This window comes from Chamaea fasciata, unplaced genomic scaffold (genome assembly GCF_029207755.1).
Source record: "Chamaea fasciata isolate MVZ Bird 193981 ecotype frontalis unplaced genomic scaffold, bChaFas1.0.hap1 SCAF_3, whole genome shotgun sequence".
Taxonomy (NCBI): Eukaryota; Metazoa; Chordata; class Aves; order Passeriformes; family Sylviidae; genus Chamaea; species Chamaea fasciata.
In genome coordinates, this window is record NW_027094088.1 from 57,416,196 (window position 1) to 57,439,150 (window position 22,955).

Here is a 22,955-nt window from a genome sequence, read left to right on the forward strand (position 1 = left end):
GAGTTCACAGCCAGCAATTGTTTCACTTTGGCAAGCATGAGTCAAGCTTTCCCTGGAAGCATTTTGAAAGAGTTAAACTTACACTCCGTATAAACACATGCGTACATAACTTCTTTTAGAGGAGAAAAATGTACATCTAACAATTACATAGTCAGATAATGTTATACAAAAAACATAAATGGGTACTATGGACAACATGATTTTATAATATGTAGATGCATTGTCAATATTTTAGGTAATTATTGATAGCTATTTTCTTTTCTTTACTAGGGACTAACTTCAGGGTGAAGCTGGTTTTTTTAATTCACTCTTTTGTATCTTTGATGCAACATTTATACTTTCGCTGACAGATGTATTTTCATGATTATAAAAAATACGAAAACACAAACCAAATTAGTTTCCTTCCTTTTTTTCTTTCCCCATCCCATGTATTTAATGCTATCAAATATATCTAATAAAACTTCACAGGCATATAAGACATACTGTGGGATTCTTCTGTGGTTTGCAGCATCAAATTGGTAATAGGTTCAGACAACTCACAGAAAATAAAAAGTATTCTCATTTCTTCATATCTTAGAAGCACAACATCTAGAAAATGATGACCTTAAAAGAAAATGTCATTGTAGAGCTAGTAAAAATTCAAAATGCAGGTGTCCTGTTACAGTTAAGGTTGAAATTTTCAACATATATTTCAGCGGTGGGTAAGTCTTCTGTCAGACATAGCAAACAATCCATAAAACATATAGAAAGAGGATACTGTCAGCAGGGCTTCTTGGCAATGACTATCAATATACAGCAATTTAAAATGGATGATCATATTTATTTTGCTTTCTTATGAATGATTGTATCTTTAATATTGCACTTGGAATCTCGTATTTCTGATGTGCATGCTGCTTTCCAGGAGAGGGCAGTCCATACCCAGGATCAGTTGCTTTCCATCACACTCTTAATCCAAGAAATATAGTTGGAGACTCGAACATAAACACCAGGTTTCATGGGTTGGGCACAGCCAAGGCCCCAAGAGGTGACTCCATGTTGGACAAATTTATCTTGGTCCAGACAGACTAGAGGTCCTCCACTGTCCCCCTAAACAGTGAAAGAACAGGATGATTCTTTCTTGGACAGACACATGTGGCCTTCCCACAGGAGGCACAGAAATAGAAGTACTTCCTACATGCATAGGACGCAATAGTTGCAAGAAAACACTGGAATTCAAGCAAGGCAAGAGTTCTCTATGCATATTGTTGAACAATTTGTAAAGTCCTCTTCATGTCACCAAGGCATTACATTTATTTTTGAAATAAGGGGATTTATTGAGCAAGAATCTGATTGCCCTTGTTAACTTAAACAGTGCTTCCTCCCTCAGTCTCTTTTCTGAGGTCTTCATGGGTTCCTGTTGATACTAGATGATCCAGTGGCACTGATACTTGGAAATTCATAGTTACTTTGGCCCTTGTTTTGCCTGGATGGCAGGCTCCACTGCAACCTTCCTTACTGCTAAGATGCTGTTAACTAAGCTAGCTTGGACATTGGAGGTAATCTGGTTGAGGCTAGCAAGGGGACCTGGGGAAAGAAAATCAGACCTTTTGTCATACTAAGTTGGCTTCCATACTCCTGACTTGTGGAGCTGCGTGTTACCATGTGCTCTGGAGTTCAGGCTTATCTGAAAACTTGCCCCACTTCCTAGCAGTAGTCAAGGGAACAAGGAAAGAGCAGAATATATGGGCGTTTTTCAGCTCAAATTCCATGTGGTCTGGTAACATCCTGAGAATAATTCTGGGCCTCTATAGCCCAAGAAGCAATGCCCTATTTCATTTGAATGTGCTTACAAGCGACTCTGATGCTCACAGACTTTCTTACCTGGCAGGTATCTGTGCCACCATGAATATTCCCAGCACAGAGCTCATGCTTTCTAACTCTACCGTTCAAAAATTCAGGGCGGTTGCATATTTTATTCTCGATTACAGGAAAGCCAGTTTCCTTTAAGTAGCCAGCACCAGTAGTACCTTTGCAAATAATAATGAAACCAAAAAAGAATGAATGAGAAAGGCAATTATCATACTCACAAAACACAAATATCAGGATGTGGATAAGCAGTAAAATCAGCATAGTGTGCACTGGGCATACTCTTCCCAGGCACAATATGAAGATACACCAAAACCAGTAAGCATTATCAGTATTATGGTACTTATTACCCTCTACCACCCACCACTGAACTTCCTGTTCTCACAGGACATCCATAAGAATCCAGTACCTACAGATACTTGTGGGAGTCATTCCCAAGCCATTTTATTTCTCTATATCTGAATTTTCTGTGGAAGAAATTAGATAGGAAGCAAACAGTTGAAAATGGCATGATGGGCAAGGAGGCAGAGAACCAATGCACTTCTCAACCAAGACAGAGTGGGAGGTTTTGAAAATGAGGGTTTTATTTGTGTGAGAGGTGAACCAGCCTGGTTGGGAGGAAGAATCACTCAAGAGAATGAGCAAATTCACATTTATGTGATTAGGAAATAACCTAAATCTAGAAAAACTTTCCATCCGATTGGGCAAAAGCCCACTTTGTGGAAAAGCATATGGACTGAGAGAGAAATGACTCCTTAGCTCTGCTTCTCTTGTAACATCTATTTAGAGGGTTTCGGTTTACATGGCATTGAGTGATTTAAGGGAATCAGTGTCAGAGAGAGACAGTGGAAAGTTTGGCAGGACCCGATGAGCTTTGATGAAAAAAGTTTTTCATCGATCGCTTGTGTGGGGCACAAGAGAGGGCACACTTTGGATACAAGTATATAGCAGTCTGCAAATATGGAGCTTTTAAATGTGTTAATGCTGTCTTACCTTTTGTATCCCCCCAGCCCGTCACATAGCACTCCTCTCTTCCTCCTAACACAGCATTTTCTTTTGGTAAACAAACTGGGATTACATGATTATTGATGACTGCTGGTCTGAAATGAACAAAGAGGAACAATCATTTGCACAATTATACTTAATACTACCTTCAGGTTTTTAAAAAGATTATATATATATATATATATATAGCCTTTTATAATTTAAATCCTTAGTTTCAGTTAAGGTATATTTCTGACATGCAAAATTGCTTTTTAGGCTCCAAGCCCACAGAAAGTTATACACAGAACAGAAAAGTCTGAAATGGTCAATGACATAAAATAAACCAACATTTATCCAGGAGAATGCTTTGACTTAGGCTAAGGCATAGCTAACAGAACCTAATTATTGAACTATTACAAAGGGTATGATTTAGTGGCATTTAACACCTACGTGTTGCCTTGCTCTTTCCACATCCAGTCTGATTTTAAATCACTTTCTGTCAGGACACTTAGCACACAGCAGAAACTAAGTCCCTCTGACTTGCCTTTGGCTACAGCTAAAGCTCATTTAGAAGACCACATTTTTAAGCTGACCCTGCATCTGTTGTGGCCATGCACTGCAGCCATAGCCATGAAAGCCCAAGCACCACACAATCACATCTGCTTGCAGCTTCATGGACAAATTCCTTTTGATTGCACAGTTCCACAGAGAGCATTTCCGATGAATGAAAACAGATGCAAGAAGGGCCATACTGGGCATTACATCAAACTCTTTGCCTGCCCCCTGGATAGCCCTGCTGGAAGAGGAAATCTCCCCACCACAGCATGGAAACAGCATACATCATCATGCTAATGTTGCAGGTTTCAATCATCATCACCTTATCAAGGCACAAGCACGTCGAAACACAGACTGAAAGCATCCTCTAGGCATTACTTCCTCCTATCTACTGCCACTGCCTCACCTTCCAGCAGCTGACACCCACTGCACTTCCAGCCTGGCTAACTGCCCCTAGCCCTCCTCCCCCTCAAAAAGCAGCCTTTCCTTTTCTGAAACCCCGGAGCTTCTGCAGAAAGGGAAGAAAGAGGGGGTCTCAAATCACTAATTGAACACAGAGTGTGCAGGAACACTCATTTCTACAATACCAGCAACCGCTTGTTAGTCATCTTGTCCCAACAGAACGAAGGAGGGCCTGAGGTAAAAGGGTACCTGCTCAGTTTGAGCAGAGCAATGTCTGCTCTGCGTGGCTCCTTGATCAACTTCTCTACATCACGTATTTGTACTGATGGCTCTGTTGCTAATTCTCTGTGTAATCCAAGGTATACTTTATATGCAGCTGGTCGTGAGGACCTATTGGAAATGATTGAACATGGTGAGCTGATGAATAAACAACCAGAAGAGAGACCACTTACAATGTTATTGAGCACCTTGTTCTCTCAAAGCCAGATAGCCAGCTGTGGAGTAAACTTAATCCCTTATAATGGCACATGAAATCAAATTGGCAGAAGTCATCACTGTCACTCTGTTTTACAGTCAAAATTCAGCTTTAATAAATGACAAATAGACTTGGCTCAATTCCCAACTGCTTGAAAGCTGTTTGCAACCAGCTTGGGTTGGTTATTTTGTCTCTTGTTTTTCGTGTTATTTTCTATCTTGTGTAAGAAGTTGCTGATGCAGACTCTAACAGATACTTACTTTTCTAAGCAGTGGGCAGCAGTAAGAACCCATTGAGGATCTATCAGAGTTCCCCCACAGAAATGCAGGCCATAACTGTAACAGGGCAAAAAGTCATGAGAAGGGCAGTGGTTTAAGATGGGGAAGTTAATCTTACTGTAATTTATCTGGCAATATTTCTAGCATGTATGCCTTTACAAACTAAAGACATTATTCCACAATTTCATTCAGAAATGTTTTGCTTTCCTTGAATAATGTTTCTTATAGCGACAGTAGGGTTCTGTGGACATTTTTAGGAGGCCTTGTATGAAAACACCTCAATCTTAATTCTTAGTCAACATTTCTGTTACTGGAAAACCCTGTGTGCAGTGAGGTTCACCATTTTATAGATTTTGACTTTTTCTAGCTCTAATCACAGTCATAAAGCTCTGCAACTGGCCTTGATTCCTAGTTTTATTAACAATTTTGCCAGTAGGATCAAATCCTTACATGGAAGGACTGATCAAGAGGTGTACTAGCCATACTGTTGCTTTTATTCATAGGAAACTGATTCTATTGTAGAATATAGTGACAGATTTGAAGTCATTCTGCCTTCTACCGAAAATGTTTTTGAAATTAACAATTTATCATCTCCCTATTTGTCACAAAGCAGAGCACTCTTGGTTGTCCAAATGACCTTCTTTAAGAATAGCACACACAATGTTTAGCCTTGAGCTATTTTTAAATTAAAATCAAGTTTAGGATGCTTAAACCACTTACTGTAACAATGTCTGAGAGGCAAGGTTTCTTTGCATGTAGAGTCTAATGTAATGGGGAATAACCATACCTGGTACGGAGGCTAATCTGCCAGGGCCAGGAGTGTGGATGTGAAACACACCCTGCGACAATCCTCTGAGCACACAATTTAGGTCTGAACTTGGCTTTTCCACATTCATACTGAGAAGGAGCTTCAGAATAAGAAAAAACCATCACTAGAAGGAACTTTAGCAATTTGCTATACATTCACTATGAATTGAGTAAACTAGAAGGTGAACCTGTTACATTTGTCACTTCAGCTTCTGATTCTCTTCTATGCCATACATCGCATATATTTTGTTAGGTTACCTTCGTCTGGAACACCTAAAAATGGCTAGTAATTTTTTTTTCACATACAGTTCTCAGTGGCCAGCAAATTACACACAAGGACCTCTACAGTCAGATAGAAAACAAAAAACAAACCCACAACTAAAACAGAAAGGGAAGGATAAGAAAAGAGAAAGAAGAAATAAATTCTCCCAACATTTTTAAATGGACTCTTAAGGATGTCAGCAGTGCAGAAGCTGCACTGGAAGATGTTTTAAACTAATCTTGGTGGTACACCATGTGAAATTCTAATGCTGTCTCTGAGGAACAAAATTTTGTCAACTCTTATCTTAGGACCATTTGGCACTTCAGATGTCTCTGAGTTATTAAAAAAAAAGTAGTTCCTATTTGGCCTTGGTGAACTCACTCTTGTCAACACAGAATTTAGAATTTTATCAGCAGAAAGAGCAAACTAATGGAATTAAAGGCAAAAGCCATGTTCCCTCTGTTCTTTAGATTACCTTCTCACCAAAAAACAGTATTAATTTTAAGAAGAAATGGATCATCAAAATAGAATACAATAGTCATGTGAAAATGTGATTTTTTTCCCTTAAGAGTCTCAGCTCAACACATTCACTGCAGTACTACCTTCACAGCTCCAGTTTGTATATAAGAACTTTCTTCTTCTTGTTTGCTCATTTTTGGGTTTTATCTGAGCATATTTTCTTCTGCTCACTGCTGAGAGGATAAAGCAGCAAGAAAGTCACCCTTCTTTTGACAGCTACCTCTCTTCCTAGCATAGTTTTTGTTGTTGATAGACCTGAAAGGACTGGAAACTATAATGTTTTGAAAGTTTATCATTGGACACTTTGTTGCACCACCTCATTCAGAGCTTGATGACTACTAACAAAGACAAAGGACATTTGGTTGAATACTTAGGGTGAGATGCATTTTGCAGACATCAGATATGGTACAATATCAGAGGAGGGACAATCCTGGTTCTCATCCTGAACAGAACCAGAGCCACATTAGCAGGGAATGCAAAAATTTTGCTGGTATAAGAGCATGCCTTGTTCAGCAAGGCCACATACAGAGTTATGCCGGGAGATTAGGCTGGGCCAGGGAAAATTTCTGCTAGAACTGCCCGTTTTGAAACACATGGCAAAACCCCATGAGCTTCACTGGCTTCCATATCTTGTGGTGCATTAAGGGCTTTCAACGAAGACCAATCTTAAGTCTTCAGACAGAGACCTTGAACATCACTTCCCAAGAGCCTTAATTTCTAATCTAAATCTATTGCACTTAGATCAGTCTTTGAGACTAATCACAGAGTATCCTCCAGATGTTATAAAAAGGTACAGGAAAGGGAGATATGTAATCCTTCAGGGAAAAGTAGACACTAGTCTTAAAAGGAATAATTACGGCACTTGGGAATGTCACAGTACTCCCAGGCTTTTCTCGGGTCTGTTGTGTAGCACCAAGGTCCATTCACATCTCCATCAGGATTCCTGCAATACTGTAACAAAGAATAAAGGCACCAGCTATTAACCAGGGAATAAAAAGGCCAATCAATTAAAGTTTCAAAATAAAATAAAAATAAATTTGGGAAATTTTATTTTCATCTCCATCCTTATAAGTGATTTCCAATTCCTTTTGTCAAAATTTATTTCATTTTTCCATTTGCTTTGTGAGTTTGGAAAAGGATAATCAGACTTGTTCAACTGTCTTCAGACAGTAAGCTTCACTAGATCCAAGGGCAACCTTGGATCTGTGAGATCTCAAAAATTAGGAGATCTTGACTTTGAATGAAGCTTTCTAAAGCACAGAAAATATCTACTACTGCTTTCCCTGCAGTTAATAGAGGTAGTAGGATCACTCCTGAGGTCTTTTCACATCCACTCTGGCTGCATGACTCAGGGACAAGTGAGTGTTGCGTAAGCTGTTCTTGCTCAACCTGATGATGCCTGTGGTGATGCAGGGCTGCAGTGTTCACCCTCATGTAGGTGCTGGTCAGCTGAATCACTCTCTAAGTTTTCCCTGGGCATACTGACTGACCTCTGCTCAGCACAGACACCTCACACAACTGCATGCTACCAGGTATCTTTTCTAGTTCCCTTCCCAATCCTGAAACATGTCCCATGTCTTAGAAAAAAGGAGAGGACAGGCAAAACTCAATGACAACAAGTATTAAATGAACAGTTGTTTACATTTTTTTCCAGGCCTGCTCTTGGATGAGTTTTGGGAGTGAAATAGTCATGGCTATGAGGTTTCTGAGAATTCCACTCTTGACAAGTTCTGCCCCTTGCAGTTTTTGCCACTGTGCCACGGTAGTCGACACCATTTTCAATAATGCAGTCTGTGAAAAATGAAGGAAAGGAAAGAGTTGTTAGCTGTGAGCTGTTGGGCCACATCCATACTTGATGGTGGTGAAGCAGAGATAAATTTGAGGAAATACTTCTGCAATTTACATGTTCTACATATTATGTAGATGAGGGAAGAAGGGCTACATAGTGTCAGGGAAGACTAACAACAATATTTTTAATTTCCTTGCATCTTAAAAGTTGTCTTCATGATCACAAAAGTCGTAAATCAAAGAAGCTTACATTCAGTCAGTCCTTCATGACTCCAGAAATCAGGACTACAAAGATCACGCACTCATAAAATATTATCCTTGCAGACACTGATATCTGTCCAATGTCACATTTTACAGTAGGTAAAAACCAGTAACACCTATTCAGCCAAAATTATTAACCTTCTAACCAGTGGAAGGTGTTATAGAAAAAAAAAAAAAGAAAAAAAAAGAAAAAAAAAAGAATTCGAAAAAGAAAGCTGCAGTAGTCTAACCATCTACTGCATAATAGAGTTGCATCTGAACTGAATCAAAAAAAGCCAGCTGTCCTCTGAGAGTAAATGAAACACTAGAAGTGTGAAAGCATGGCACAGGAAAAGATTTTTTGGAGCAGGTGCCAGAAAAGTGCCATCATTGCTTCACTTTCTGTCATTGTTTGTCGTAGTTGCCCTCCCATAGTAGTGTGGAGAGTAGCAGCCATCTGCTTCCTCATCTTTCCAATATTGCCAGATGTAGCAGGTAAAACATGCAATATTAGTCTAAAATCTAATGCAGAAGGCCTGCTAAAAAATTCTACAAAAATGTTCAGAAAACTGAGCGGATACAATACCATATTGAATATATTTATTTAGAGTTTCCTGTATTTCATCCTCATTAAATCCTTGAAGATTTTTCCATAAAAACCAGCTTCCTGGTTATGAGCATTTCTGGGGAAGCTGAGAGTATTCTCACCAGGATTTGTTTCCAATGTTGTCTGAGGAGGCTTAGGCACAGTCTGTGGCCCTTGGCTATCACACTTCTTCAGGTCACAGTACTCCCACCTCACACTGGGGTCGGTGGTGTAGCACCATGGACGGCTGTCAGCATCTGGGTTTCTGCAGTAATTTTGGCTCAGGCCCCTACAAATGCAAACATATTATATCATATTATTATATGCCACTGCCCTGGGGAGAGCTCAAAAGAACATTTTAGAAAGCAGATCTGCTACGGAGTTAGCAAATATAATTTATCATGTGCGTTCTGTCATGGCCAGTTGAAATTGTTTTTGCAGCAGAAAGAAATCAGGACAAATATATGGAATATTTAAATATGCCAAATACTTATTCATTGATTAACACTTATAGTAGAATGCAATTTAAAAATCCAGGTAAGTAAATTCATACATGTATAGCAAAGATGTAATTTATTTTATTTTTTCGAATAGGGTAATAGCTTTTAAAAAGGAATATTTTTTTGCCTTTTGGAAAAAATAAGTGATAAATTTCAGGATTAAGAAAACAATCTATCCCTTCCTCAAAGTTTTAATGACGTGCAGACTAGGAAGCAAAGACTTATACTCATGAATAAATTAATGCATAGAAACATTTCAGCATGAGGGAAAATTTATGATAACTATTAATTGCCTTAGAAGAAATTTAGAAACACAAGGTTAATTAGTCTAAAGTATAATAGTGGCAACTGTGGGTTTTTTCAAGATGAGGTTAATAAAAAATGTTTCCATAATAAAAAAGAAGAAAAGGAAGGAATTACTTTTATCTAGTTCACTCCCTTCCCAGCTTTATAATCCCTGTGCAATGACAATGCAAATCAAAACCAGTACATGAATGACCACTGTCCAATGAAACCTGGAAATGGGAAATACACGTACGCATTTGGGAAGTTCTCTGCTGTTTTGTTGTGCCGGTGAGGTGACATTGAGCTCCAGGCTTGGCATTTCTTTCCCGTGACAGTGAAAGAAGCCGTACCACGGTAAGTCACCCCATTGCCCTGATAGCACTCCTCAGTAATTTGAGCCTGCTCAGGCACATCAACATCTGCAGTGAATAACAGAAATCAATCTCTTGCATCTTAATACTTTGACATTTATACTTGAGCATAGAAAGACAACAGAAAACAACAAGCCAGAGTGTTGACCACCACAGCATGCTCTCTGTAACAGAATCCTTCTCAGACAGTAAGTCAAAAGGAAGATTTCAAAAGATGTTTGCAAAAATTTCATGATATGCTAGATTAAAAGCACTTGTACATCATTTTACTGTCACACATGGGGATTTATCTCAGATAACAAGCCAAATAATTAACATATGGATCAAATTTTTTTCAGGATGGGGGCTGTCTGTGTCATTGCCATAGACCTATGTGTGGAACAAGACTACTGTGTGTAAGGAGAGGTTTTTTTCTCATTGTTTTCTATGGAGTCTTGGTTCAGTGCTCCTAAATTATCTCAGGTTTTGCTACAGATTCAGTTTTCAAGGAACTGGCATGTAAAGCTAACTAACTTTTTCATGAAGCATTTAAAAATATGTCAGTGGAGGTAACCACCACTGGGCAAAACAAAAAGACTCCCGTTTCAGCAGTATTTCCTGATCTGAGTCAGTAGCTGACATAAAACCTTCTGTACTTAGCTTCCAGACTGAACACACCAGCCTGGGCTCCACATCAGACCCAGGAGTTCAACTGGACACACAATGCCAACAGTGACAGCAGCAATGCAACTGAGCAGAGCCACACAAGACTTTTCAAAATATACCATGGTGACCCTTCACTTCCACTTGTCTCCTGTTCTTACCAGGGGCCTCTGGCTTGGAACTATCACAGGAGGGGATGTTGCAATATTCCCACCGGGCAGTTGTGTTGGTGGTGTAACACCATGGCCTCTGCTCACCATCGGGATTTCTGCAGTAGTTTTCATCTAGGCTCCTAAAACAGAAAACTTGACTGATAAAAGCCTCTCACGGAAAATCTCTTAAAGGTTATGAACAACAGGAGAATCTTTTCTGCCTAGTTTACTGTTGTATTTACTGGTTGGTAATCACTGCTCTCATTTACTGATACCACCTGTTACATGAATAATTGCAATTCACTGGTGTTTTGGACGTGTTAAACCAGACACCTGCTCAACTGACGGATAAATTAAGAGATTGTAGTACTTTGAGGTCAAGAGTAGCACAGCAGAAAGAATCTAGGGTGAAAGAATCTAGCCCCAAGCAAATATCATAACTGTACCCTTCTTACTCCATGTGGTTTCATCTGAGCAACCATACAGTAAAAGCATGAAATGAGAAGGGAGAAAGTCAGTCTAGCAGAGCTTAAAAGTCAGAAGAGGACACCAATATTCAAGAAGAAAGAAGTCAATAAAAAGAAATGTATGAAAAAACTGAAAAGATAAGATCCAGCAGGTGATGAATGCTGGTGTCTAACTAAAGAACTTTGCAATATAGGTGAAGAAAACTCAAGTAATTTTGAGACTCGGTATTTCTCATGGGCATTGAATAACAGAGGGGTTTCACTTACTGGCAGGGATAGTTTTCAGGAGTGCGAGCATGTCTGTGGGGAGATTGAGAACTCCAGTGCTGACAGGTATTCCCTGATTCAGTAACAGATATTGTGCCTCGGTAGTCTTCTCCTCTTCCTGTGAGACACTGACGTCCTGGTGCAGGAGGTGGTGGGGGTGTTGCTGTTACAGGAAAAGGAACTGAAGTTCATCAGTGCCTTCTAGATACAGTAAAAAACTCTAACAAATCACTCTCAACTTTATAATTAGGTGGGCTTTTTAGATTTCTTTGCAAGTAAGTTCTAAATGTCAAAATATGTGAAAAATCTGAAAGGCAGAGAAAAGATCTAAAGATACCTTTCTCAATTTTTCTTTCTCCCATTTTGTGTTCTTCATGAGCAGTCAGGCTGCCAGAAGGGCATTTGCATCTGCCCCTTTGCAGCAGCCAGGATACAATACAGGATACAAAAGTCAGGATACAAAAATGCTATCAGCCTCATCAGAGCAGAGCCGGAAAGTGAACAAGTGGTAATACTGTGAAGAGAACTGGGGTGAAAGTGTCAGGCCCATCAGTGATACCGACAGGTGCACATGTAAAACTGACATACTCTGAGTGGTGAGAGACAGCAAGGATAAGGTCTAGTGAGAAGTCCCAAGGAAAAGTATAATGGCAAGGACAGGCCTTTACGGGAAAGGAAAACTCAAAAGGTGGAGAAATTATTTGGAAGTGAAAAAAAAAGCTGAAGTATTTTCAGGAAGAGCGAAACTTGGCATCAAAAGAAGAACATCAGAAGAAATACCAGAAATTGGTCATAGAAAAACACATCAAGGAAGGGAGATATGCTCCAGAAAAAAACATTAGAAATGCCTATGACAGAAATGTATAGCCTCAATAAAACTATCAGAGGTTCATTTGAAAGCGATTAATTTTTTTCTTTCAGATAAAATTCAGCTGTCTTTTATACTTTTCTTTATCTTTGGGACCTCTTCTGTTTGTTCTAGATCCTTGCACCACTGACTGGAAGAAGTTTAGAAGTCAGACTCACTGCAACGAGGAATGTCACAATAGTCCCAGCGTTTAGTCGGACTGGTAGTGAAACACCAGGGCCGAGGTTCCCCGTCAGGATTACGACAATAATTATTCTTCAGATCCTTCTCTGGAAAACTGAACCAGAAAAATAAGATTTTTAAGTTTTAAGATATGCTATTAATAGCTGCAACAATTATCCTGTCTGGTGCAGGGTGGTCTTCAGCCCACCATTGATCACAAAGAGACCATCACAGAACCTGACTCACTTTTCCGGGAGGTATCCATGGGAGTGAGGTTCCTGGGAGTCCCAGCGCTGGCACACGAGCCCAGATGCTGTTGTTGCAACTACTCCATGGTAGTTTTCTCCACTGCAGTGCATGCACTCTACTGTAGGAACAAGGCAGAATAAGTACAAGAGAGAGACAGAAAGCCCCTGATGAACTGGTCCAGAAACATTCCCGCTCATCTCACATGTAGCACAAGAGCCTGATCAAAGAACAGGGCTGAAGTACAGTCACTTTTTTTGAAAAGTAAAAGCTTATTTTCTTTGGTAAGATGACTTTAACTAGTTAATTACATTTGTAGTATTCTATTAAAAAACCCCCAGATACAGACTACAAATCAGTTACAGACTACAGGCTTTAAAAGAGCTAAATTAATCTATTAAAATATAATTTAAAATCCATGCTTTGCAACTGTCACATTTTATTGAGTTTAGCACTAGTTTTGCACAGTTTGCACTAGCAACTGTGATTGGTTCAATTCTAACTTCATGATAAAAGAAAACACCCATATGCCTTTCTTTATCTAGGGGGAAAAAAGACTATGTATAGCTGTCTTCAGGATCTTTTGATATCTTCCTTGTTGATGTTAAAAATGTTTTGGAAAGTTTCATGTTGAACTAAATTCAAGTTTGACACAAATGCTCAGTTGAAAATAGAAGTATCTGAATAACTTCACGTTCTTGAACACATCTTGCAAAAAATGGAAAGAAGTCAGTACATGTATCCTGACCTTCACACTCAGGGATGTTACAGTAGTCAAATCTGGTATCAGGATCTGTTGTGTAACACCAGGGTCCCTTTTCATCCATGTCAGGATTTCTGCAGTAGTTTTCCTCCAGTCCTGCACTGGGATATTTTTCGGGTGTGAAGCTGGAACAGAATTAAATGGGATTACAGAATAAGGAAAGTGTCCCAGTTATTCAGCTGAGGACTCTAAAAATAAAATCTTTATCTGAGGACAATTTTGTCGATGTTGGTCTCTAGAGGGCCCCTAATTGTTACTGTGTGCAATTGCTGAAGCGTTAGAAATGCTCCAATGATAGACTTCAGGAAATACAGTGCTTCTATGGCTCGTTATGCCTTTAACACTTGCATTTGCTTTAGCTATTGGTTTCCAGCAGTTATTGTTCAGTCAGGGCATGAAGTGAACTGTTTCCTCCGGGATATGTTCCCTGAGAGACGCAAGGAGAACATATTTCTGAAATGTGAGAGTCCTCTGTAACCTGAATGCTATAGCTTCTGAATAGAAGGGTACTAAATAAACCCAGTTAGGTATTGGTTACTAAATACAAGAAATACTGCCCTGTTCACTGTGGATTCACTGATAAAATGATGCACCTTTATCTCATCTGCCACATGTTATACCTTTGGCCAAGAGAAGTTCTTGCTCTGGTGAGATTATTGAAAAATTCTGATTTCAACAGAACCAGATGTTTCCATGTCTAGTGCTTTGCTCATGTAAAGACCATAAAACTTAAATGTGACTGCCAAGGCTGACAGTGTCTCTATTGATCATGTATCACCACTTAGAGGTCTCTGACTAACAACTCAGATTAGAGAATTAACTTATTTTAGATAAGTATAGAAAAATATTTTATAAGGATATTTCTAACACCAAAAAATTGCTTACATGACAAATTAGCATATACGTATGGCTTGACAAAATTTTAAAAAAACCATATAAACGGACAGGAAAAGACCTTACTTCGGTTTATGTGGGGAATTATCAGCCCACTTCTGGCAGCGCACACCTTTCTGAGTTTTGGCTTCTGTTCCTCTGTAATCCACTCCTATTCCCTTCTTGCATTCTAGAAGATAAACTGAAATAACATGTGCTTAATCAGTATCATGACATATCCATTGGATTCTAACATACAAAATCCATTTTCATGCTAATGCACTAAAATATGTTTGATGATATTTTGACTTTCTTATGTTCTCAAAACTAGACATTTCCATTGCAAAAACCTGCTAGTTAACTGATGTCTAAATTGACTTAATTGGGACTGAAAAATGTATGTGAAAGCAAAAAAAGTTCTACGCCAGAATTCCAGAGAAATAAGTGTAACACAACCCAATTATTTTGGAAACATGCCACAGTAGGTTTAAATAATAAAATATGCTTTAAACATTTAAATAGATACTATAATAAAATAGAAACACTTTATCTTTATTATGTCTTTATTACCGTCTATGAAATTATTATAGTTATGCACAGTAATTAAAATCAAATCTTTAAAGACAGTCACCTGAATTCAGCTGAAGACAAGACAGCTGCAGTTTAGGGACAGTCACTATCAGGCAACATGTGCTCTGGCTCAGAAAACTAAGTAGGAAGCTTATTTACCATTTCCCTAGGGAAGCAGTCTGTCTTTTAGGTTATGACCTATGTCTCAGTGTCTTTAAGTAGTGTCCAAACCAATTATTTGCAGAGACCCAGTTTTGCTGCAGTTTTTCTCAGCATCAGAGTGGTAACAAGGCTGACATACAAGCAGAAGACTAACAGAAGTCTGGAGAAATAATGCCATTTTACACAGACGTGTCTTGCCCAAAGTGAAAAGAACTAATATTTGAATGCAAAATATGATTCACATTTCTGAAGGCTGATAGTTTAGACCTGAATTTATAGATGCGCCTTTAGGCATGCTTTTATTTCAAGGTATATATAGAGGCAAGTTTACTCTAGAAATTTTAGCTGGAAGCCATTTGGATCCCTCAAACAATTTTGCAATAAAATAACATTAAACCCCTCAATTACCGAACATTGAATCAGTCAAGTGTTGACTCTTCTTGTTTTGTAAACTTTTGACCGTTTACATAACCTTTAGGGCTTTTCCTTTCTGATGAGAAATGACTAACTTTGATCCCCAAACTCAACCCGTGTCCCTTGGGTTAACTATTCACAAATAGATATGCAGGCAGCAATTCCCAAAATGCAGCTTTAATTCTTGCTACTTTTACTATAAGTCAGAGAAGATTAACTTTCTCTTTCATAGCACATACTAGAGAAAAAATAATTTCTGAAACTGTCAGTTTTATAGTAATTGTCATCCCTTTTTCTGAATGCAATAATAAATAGCAACCAGGCCTCATCAAGGCATTGCTTCGACTGAAAAAATTACTGCAAATAAAAAGATGAGCAACACAGACACCACCTGACACATACACAGTAGGTTGTGGTTTTGATGTTTATGATACCAAGGTCCATCTTTTGATTTCTGCAGGTCGAGGTGCAAGGTTTGGAAATTTTGTTTTTTTCAAACAACAGTTTTTCACACTTTTAGTGGTGTGTTTCTGTTATCTCAGGAAACTAAAACATATGTCTATGGCCTCAAAATATGTAGTAACAAATCCCTAATGAGTATTGCAGGACCAGGTTTTAACCTCGGTAAATCCAAGGGATATATCAAAAATAAACCAAAATTTCAAACTAGCTCCTGATCACAGTAAGTAAAATGAATATGATTATTTATTTATTATTGATTAATTTACTCATTCAGTCTTTTAGCTTTGTTACTTGTTAATTGATCCACTCAATTTTCTTTCTAAATAGGAACTGCAGAAGATTTTTTAGTGTTACTTAATTGTGATCTATGGAAATTCCCACCTGCTTCTGTGTCTAATGAAAGGGCTAATGTTCTAAACATTAAATTACCTACAGAAAAGATGCAGCTATCCAAAGGGTTCAGAAAATATTAGGTTGAAAAGGACCCTCAGTTGCATTTGGTCCATAGCCCCAGAAATAGCACATTCAGGTTCTAAGGTGGGTGAGACTGCTCAGAGCTGTGTCCAGTCAATATCTGCGAGGGTGAAGGCTCCACAGCCTCTCCGGGCAACGTGGCCCTGTACTTCACCTTTCTGTGAAAAATTACTTCCTTATATCCACAGTGCCTGAACAGAATCTCATTTGGATGTTTGGCTGCAATCCAGCTAAAGCTGTTGAATTACTATCTAAAATCTCCTTACAGCTGCTATACACACAGCATTGTCTTATTCCACAGGGAGAGATAAGGGCAGATCAACATAGAAGCAAAGTTGCAGTTCTCTGGAGCTCATGGGTGTTTACTGTCAAGTTATTGAGATTCTTGCCTTTTGTTTAGAAACTGGCCCAGAAAAAACACTTCATGATTTTCAGCAGCTGAGAACCTGGTTCATTTTAGTTTTTCATGCACCTTTCTTTATTGAAGGAGACCAAAACCTTGAGATAATATAGTTTCCAGTTTCTAAATATTTTGTAATTATTAATATTTTTTTTCAAAGTTACAAATTAGCAAATGGTCGAACACAATGTTCGTGAAGTCATTTAACACAGAACAGAAGTAATTCTATTCAGAGTTTACCACATTATCTTATATCTGAATGATCCCTGAGGAGATCTTTTCTCCCTTATGTATTATTCAAGTCAGGGAACAGCATAATGAAATTTATGTTACATTAAAAATAAACCACATTCCTTCTTTCCTGTACATAGCAAGAGCTCCATGCTCAATATTGCATTTCCAAAATAGCCTTTAAACCCAATTGTTTCCTTGCATCTGGAATGAGGTGATAATTTTTGAAACAGGATAAAAAACTGGATAGCTGCCATTTCTGAGACACACTTCCTATTTTCAGAAAGAATCAGAGACCATTTCTGTCAAATAATCCTCATCTATGAGGAAAATATTTATAAATAAAATATATACAAAAGAGGAAAACAAAAATTCACCATGTGAATTAATTACACCATAAAAATAAGAATAGGATAAAAATGTCACCAAATTAATTAACTGAAGAGTACAAACATCACACAACAATATACAAATACTATAAAAATTGATAATTTTTATCTGAACCACAGTCCAATAATATAAAAAAGATATAGACATACTTCTTTTTTCGTAAAGAACTGCATTTGCTCTTCTGAATATCATTGCTGTTTTGGTGTTCTCAGTCAATGTTAAACACTGTTGGTCTTTACTGGTAAACAAGAAAGCCCTGTTGAAATGAAGAGGAGAGAGCAATGTAAGAACCAATACTGAATATATGCTTATTTTCCTGAAAACATTTTTGAGTATTCAGTTGTCATTTTATAAAACACTACAGTTCAGTGATACTTAAGACTGAGAAATATTTTCAAATCACTGAGTATTGCAGCTCACATTTTTCAGTGGTGATTTTCACTTCTAAGTGTTCATATCAAACTCAGGTTGAAAGGGAGCTACAAGAACACATTATAACAAGGGATAAAAGGTTTATAACCTGCCAGAGGTTCAAGAGACCTCATGCTGAAGGGGATAAATACACAAAGCACCTTGACCTTATTTCAAATATATTAGTGGTCATTCAAGGAGTGAGACATTCCACAATATGCAGCAGTTACCAAGGAGCAGGTAAAATGCTGTCTGGGACCTTAAATTATCTTGTGGTAACTCTTCTGAGAGTTTGTAAGCACTTTATAAGTCATAGAGTATTGTCTTTTCAGCAAGTGCCTAGGCTGTAAACTGCAAAACTGAAGCAGATGATGTAGCCTTTAGAATAGCATCTAACAAAACCTTCTGACAGGCTAAGTAATTCCCATAGCTGGCTCTTTTGAACAAAAGAAAAACCAAAACAGTGTGGCATTCAGTGGGTAGATCCATACCAGGAAAGCTCTTACCCCCAGTTAAACCAATTAAGCTGTCAGGAGTGCTAAATTTGTACGTAGGGAAGTATCCAAGGAGCATGGCCCAATCCACCTCTAAGGTGGGATAACAGGTCTGAAGCAATGATCTGAACAGATTGGTCTGAAGCATTAATGTGAGGATGCTGCAGTGCTGGCCTGGCCTGAAACTCTTAACATTTATCTTTCTTCCCTCAAATCCTTCCTGCCAGATAGCAGCTGTTCTTGCTTGATTGTAATAGATCTCACATAGTTAATTAAGGAGGCATTAACCTGATGTCATTCCAGTGCCAAGTGGTGGCAGGCTTAGGCCACAAGGCAGAAGCTAAGGAATGATACTGTGTCTCAATATGCCTCAAAATGGAACATTAATTCCCTGCAAACTGCAGGGAAAATACATAACCTGAATATAAAGACTTGCCCTCTCTGCCTTCCTCCCTACTCTCCTGAAGCAGCTCTGCCGTCTTTGTGGTTTTGAGAGTGAAGCTGGATCAAAGGGAAGTAAAATTTCATACAGTCAGCAGACCCCTGTCATCCTCCCTGTCATATTCAGAGTTGCACCTTTTTACAGTAAGTCTCATTTTCTCTTTTGAGTTAAAACACTAAGTTACAAAACACATTTAAGAAGTCAGCACCAGTGTATCCCTGCCTTGTGTAAAAGCATTAAGTAGGACCAAGTGCTTGAAACAGCACTGTAGACAATCACTCTGCTGAGTTCAAAAGGTGTGCTGCAGAAGCGGTAGATTGGAAGGGAAGACCTCTCTACCCCATATGTGAGAACTGCCTCCCATGGCAGTAATGGACATCTCACTCTTTCCTGCTATACTGCTGGGGCTCAACGGGCTGCAAGGCTTTGGGACAGGAGATCCAGAAGCCTTTGGCTCGGAGCAATAGGCTCCAGTGGGGCAGAAGGCTCCAGTGGGGCAGAAGCTCGAGTAAAGACTAATGATACAGGCTCATCGACAACTTTCATGCTTTCTAGCCCCTTGAGCCCGATTAAGGCAAGTGCAAAGAGAGGACGTGGCTGAAAGAGGGGTTTAGAATCATTAAGGTTTAGGTGGTCATCTCTTTCTCAAAGTAAATAGAAGTTACCTATATCTGAATTCTAGTCAAATTCCAAATAATGGATTTATCTGCAAGATAGCCAATGCAACGAAAATAAGCAATGCCATTATTGCTGTCCTAAATTTCCAAGAAATTAATTATGACCCCCTTTTGCAGAGTGCAAGAGTCTTGATAAAACCATGTCAAGATGGTTTGTAGCACATCAAGCTGTGCATCAAGATATCATAATGTTTTTCCATAAAATTTCAACATAACTTTCTTAATTTCCTCATTTCTTCTGTCTTCATCTGTATGTCCCAGGCATTCTGTTTCTACACATTTTTTGTTTTTCCAGCAAACCTCAAACCCCCGTATAGTCATAAAGGAAACCCATGGAAGTTCAGACTGCTGATAAAAAAGGCTTACTGTTCCATCACCTGCAATGAAAGATATATGTGGGAACCAGTGGAAATTACCTGCAAGAAAACTTATCTTCATTTTCACATTTCTCTGCACATTCTTCTTCACTATTTGCTCTATAAACCTGCTTCATTGGGTTGAGCAACCAAGCTCCCTCTGTTCTCACATAGCCATCCAGGACACTTCCTTGCACTGAAAGGAAAAAAGAGAAAAAGGAGTGAAAATGAGAATGACGATTTGATTTATTGCGAACTCTCATGTTAAATTCTTTGTCCCCTAGTCATGTGACATCATCATTTAATTGCTGAAATAATTGGGATAATGGTGACAAAATATGGGTAAATCTAAAATGCCATCCTGGTATAGTAAAAGGTAGCACCACTGAAAACCCAGAGTAAGAGAAATTCTGGGCTACAGCTGTGTGTTAAATATATAGGATACTAAAAAGTACAGCTACGTTTAATGGTAAACTCAAAAAGTGTTCAAGAACAGTTCTCCTTGTAAAGGACTTGGGCATTTAGTATTTTCCTGTCACAGCTCTGCAGTCTCAGCATTAGTGCATAGCACAGTGACTTCCATGACTTCCAGCTTCACGGTCATGGAGTCGCATGAGTCCTATGATTTTTACAGTTTCTTTATCAGTGGAGCATGTGACTCTTCTGACGAACATTTGGCTCTGGGAGTTACCTGTTCTGTAGGGTTTCAACCCCAGACAGACACCCTGGCCCCTGGTCACTGCAGGACATCTCAGTCCTGCTCTGTGTTTTTGTGCCTGGCCTTACGCAATTGCTGAATAAAAGGCAGACGGGATGAACCAGACCATGACTGGAATCTCAGGAATAACAGCCATGCTGCAGAGAGGAACTTCTTCACTTTCTCTGATCCCTGTCTGTCTCAGCCATGGCCCAATGCCAGCAGGAGGGACAAAAAGCCTCCTTGTCCCACTCAGACACCCGGCCTGTGAGTGGGGGCTCCGTTGGGTTGTTAAGTGATGCCTTTGCAGCTGAGAAAGGTAACAGCTGCTCCCTCTCCTGGATAACACTCTTTAGTGTGAAGCAGGCTCCTACGTGTCCTCCCATTAAATTCCTTCACCTAAGAGATAGTTCAGCTAGCAATTGGGTATTTTCTTAAAGGTCATTTTGTATCTACAAGCTGAAGCTGGTGAAACAGGGAGAAGAGCCAAATTATGCTTCCTCTCATACAACTGCAAAAGCATAGAAGTTTCTGCAGGGGTTTTTCTGCATTTAGACAAGGGAAGAGCTCGTCCCTAAGGATTGACAGTTACTTTAACAGTATGCATGGAAGAAAAGGATAGCAGCTGGAAAACAAAAGAATAAGTGAATAATAGTCTAATGAAATTTCCACTAGTTATTTCAAAACAAAAACATTGAGAAGAAATGAGTTTTGAGACAAAACATTAAACTAGGTTAAGACAATATCACAGGGATGCTGCAATGCTCTCCACAAGGAAAAACAAGTAAAGAATTCCTATTATGGTACAGCTTCCATGCAAACTTAAGTCTGTTCTGTTTTGACATTTCGCACTGTCATTATTATTAAAACATTTGATTTTAGAAATATTGACAGGGTCATAATTGACTTGGGTCATAAAAATACTTTTCCCTTTTCTGTTATATTTACATGACAGTGTATAATACTTCAAGAAAAAAAAAGAAAATATGCATAAAACAGCAGTAAATTTTCATGCTACCATTTTCCCTATATCTGTGGTGTTTTACAGTCCCAGAAAGATGTATTACTATCTTATTCAAAAATGCAAATATTTACTACCTTTTGATAAAGGATTTGCAAGCAAAGTATGGTATTTCAGATAAAAGACCAAATTGTTTATTTTTCTCCCCCATATAAAATTCTTACTTAAATAACAATGGTATTTGATTTTACTGAGGCTATCCTTTTGCAAAAACAAAGCATAGAAACTAGAATTTAAACTAAGATAAAATTTTTTTAGCATTAAATAACAGGGTTTTTTTTAATGCTGGGGCATGTCCATAATATTTCCAGCTAAAATCTATCCATAAATTTTCCTAACTGTTACCTTTTCTTATGTTTTAAAACTGTGCATGTAAAATGTTCATTTTATTGCAGCTTTATATATGCATTAGCACACTCACAACTGTATTTTTTTACTGCAATCACAACATATTATGTGGTTATACAGATACCTGGAAGAAGATGTGTGATCTGAATCTCACAGTTCATTGGAGTCTAAGGATTTCAGGACAGAGGATATTCACATGTATGAAACCCATATAAATATATCTAAAGAGCCCAATTCAGTTCCTGTGTATTAAAATATTTTTGTATCATCTTCCACAAAAATATCATACCAAAAATATTACAGAAACTAGCCCTGATCAGATTTGGTCTCCCTATCACATGGACTGAAAAATTCACTGTTAAGAATATGGTTATGAAAAAGACTGAAACTGAAGTGCGTAGAACAAGCTTTCCTTTCCTTTGTGATTTTGTTTTGCACAAGCATTAACAAATTTTAAAGCAATCAGCATAAGGATCTCAGTAGCTGGCAATAACATAGGAAAAAAAAATTCCCCAAACCTAAGATAAAAGGCTGCTGAAACCAGACGGAGCCCTGCCTTTGTACAAGCCTTTGACAGGCTGTCTCTGTCTCTGGCCATGGGAAATGTTTGCTGGGAGCCATGAGTTCCCCATGCAGACACCAAGGCTGCTCCTTTTCTGGTGTCTCTAATGAACACAACCCTGGGGCAATGACAGCTCTTACTCTATTCAGCAGCAGCTCTTGCTGGCCAGCAAGGCCCAAATCCATTATCATCCAGGGAAGTAGTGACACAGGGATTTGGGTACCTACCTTCGTCACATGGAGCTTGCAAGCATCTGGCCCCAGTCTCACCTAGGCAAGCAGAAGGCAAAGGACTCTTACCTGAGCTGAGAAGGAGCAGAAGGAGGAAGGCAGCTTTGCTAAACCCCATTCTGGGCCAGCTTGGAGAGTGCTGGAAGTTGTGTGTGTCGGTGCTCAAAGTTTTATTGACTCCCACTGGAGTGAGGCAGCATCAAACAAACAAGGCAGGAGGATTAAGTTAATCATTCTCCCGTGCTGCTCCCCCCTTGCCGTGGTGTGGCCGTTCAAA

At 38.8% G+C, this 22,955-nt stretch overlaps 1 protein-coding gene across 3 annotated transcripts; it reads right to left on the reverse strand.

Moving 5' to 3' along the window:
- Positions 1 to 285: 285 nt before the first annotated feature.
- On the reverse strand, positions 286 to 22,831 carry PLG (plasminogen). 3 transcript variants are annotated; one of them, XM_066179121.1, is made up of 19 exons: positions 22,748 to 22,831; positions 19,881 to 20,016; positions 17,590 to 17,696; positions 14,425 to 14,527; positions 13,450 to 13,589; positions 12,702 to 12,822; positions 12,452 to 12,570; positions 11,426 to 11,588; positions 10,701 to 10,831; positions 9,780 to 9,945; positions 8,864 to 9,030; positions 7,770 to 7,918; positions 6,985 to 7,078; positions 5,327 to 5,447; positions 4,522 to 4,596; positions 4,036 to 4,176; positions 2,839 to 2,945; positions 1,861 to 2,006; positions 286 to 1,086 (listed from the first exon to the last, which is right to left on the reverse strand). In XM_066179121.1, exons 1-19 carry the CDS (start codon positions 22,794 to 22,796, stop codon positions 925 to 927), a joined length of 2,397 nt encoding a protein of 798 aa, XP_066035218.1. In that variant the 5' UTR covers positions 22,797 to 22,831; the 3' UTR covers positions 286 to 924. The 3 variants fall into 3 exon arrangements, with proteins under 3 accessions (XP_066035218.1, XP_066035217.1, XP_066035216.1); XM_066179120.1 differs by having other exon boundaries at positions 12,702 to 12,819; positions 14,425 to 14,539; XM_066179119.1 differs by having other exon boundaries at positions 14,425 to 14,539.
- Between the last annotated feature and the right edge of the window lie 124 nt (positions 22,832 to 22,955).

Excerpts from the sequence above, each read along its gene's own strand:
- PLG (XM_066179119.1), bottom strand. The coding sequence starts at position 22,796 with ATGGGGTTTAGCAAAGCTGCCTTCCTCCTTCTGCTCCTTCTCAGCTCA. Across the intron at positions 9,946-10,700 it reads TTCCAAGCCAGAGGCCCCTG|ATGTTGATGTGCCTGAGCAG; the intron begins GTAAGAACAGGA and ends TATTCACTGCAG. Across the intron at positions 2,007-2,838 it reads GGGCTGGGGGGATACAAAAG|GTACTACTGGTGCTGGCTAC; the intron begins GTAAGACAGCAT and ends TTATTTGCAAAG.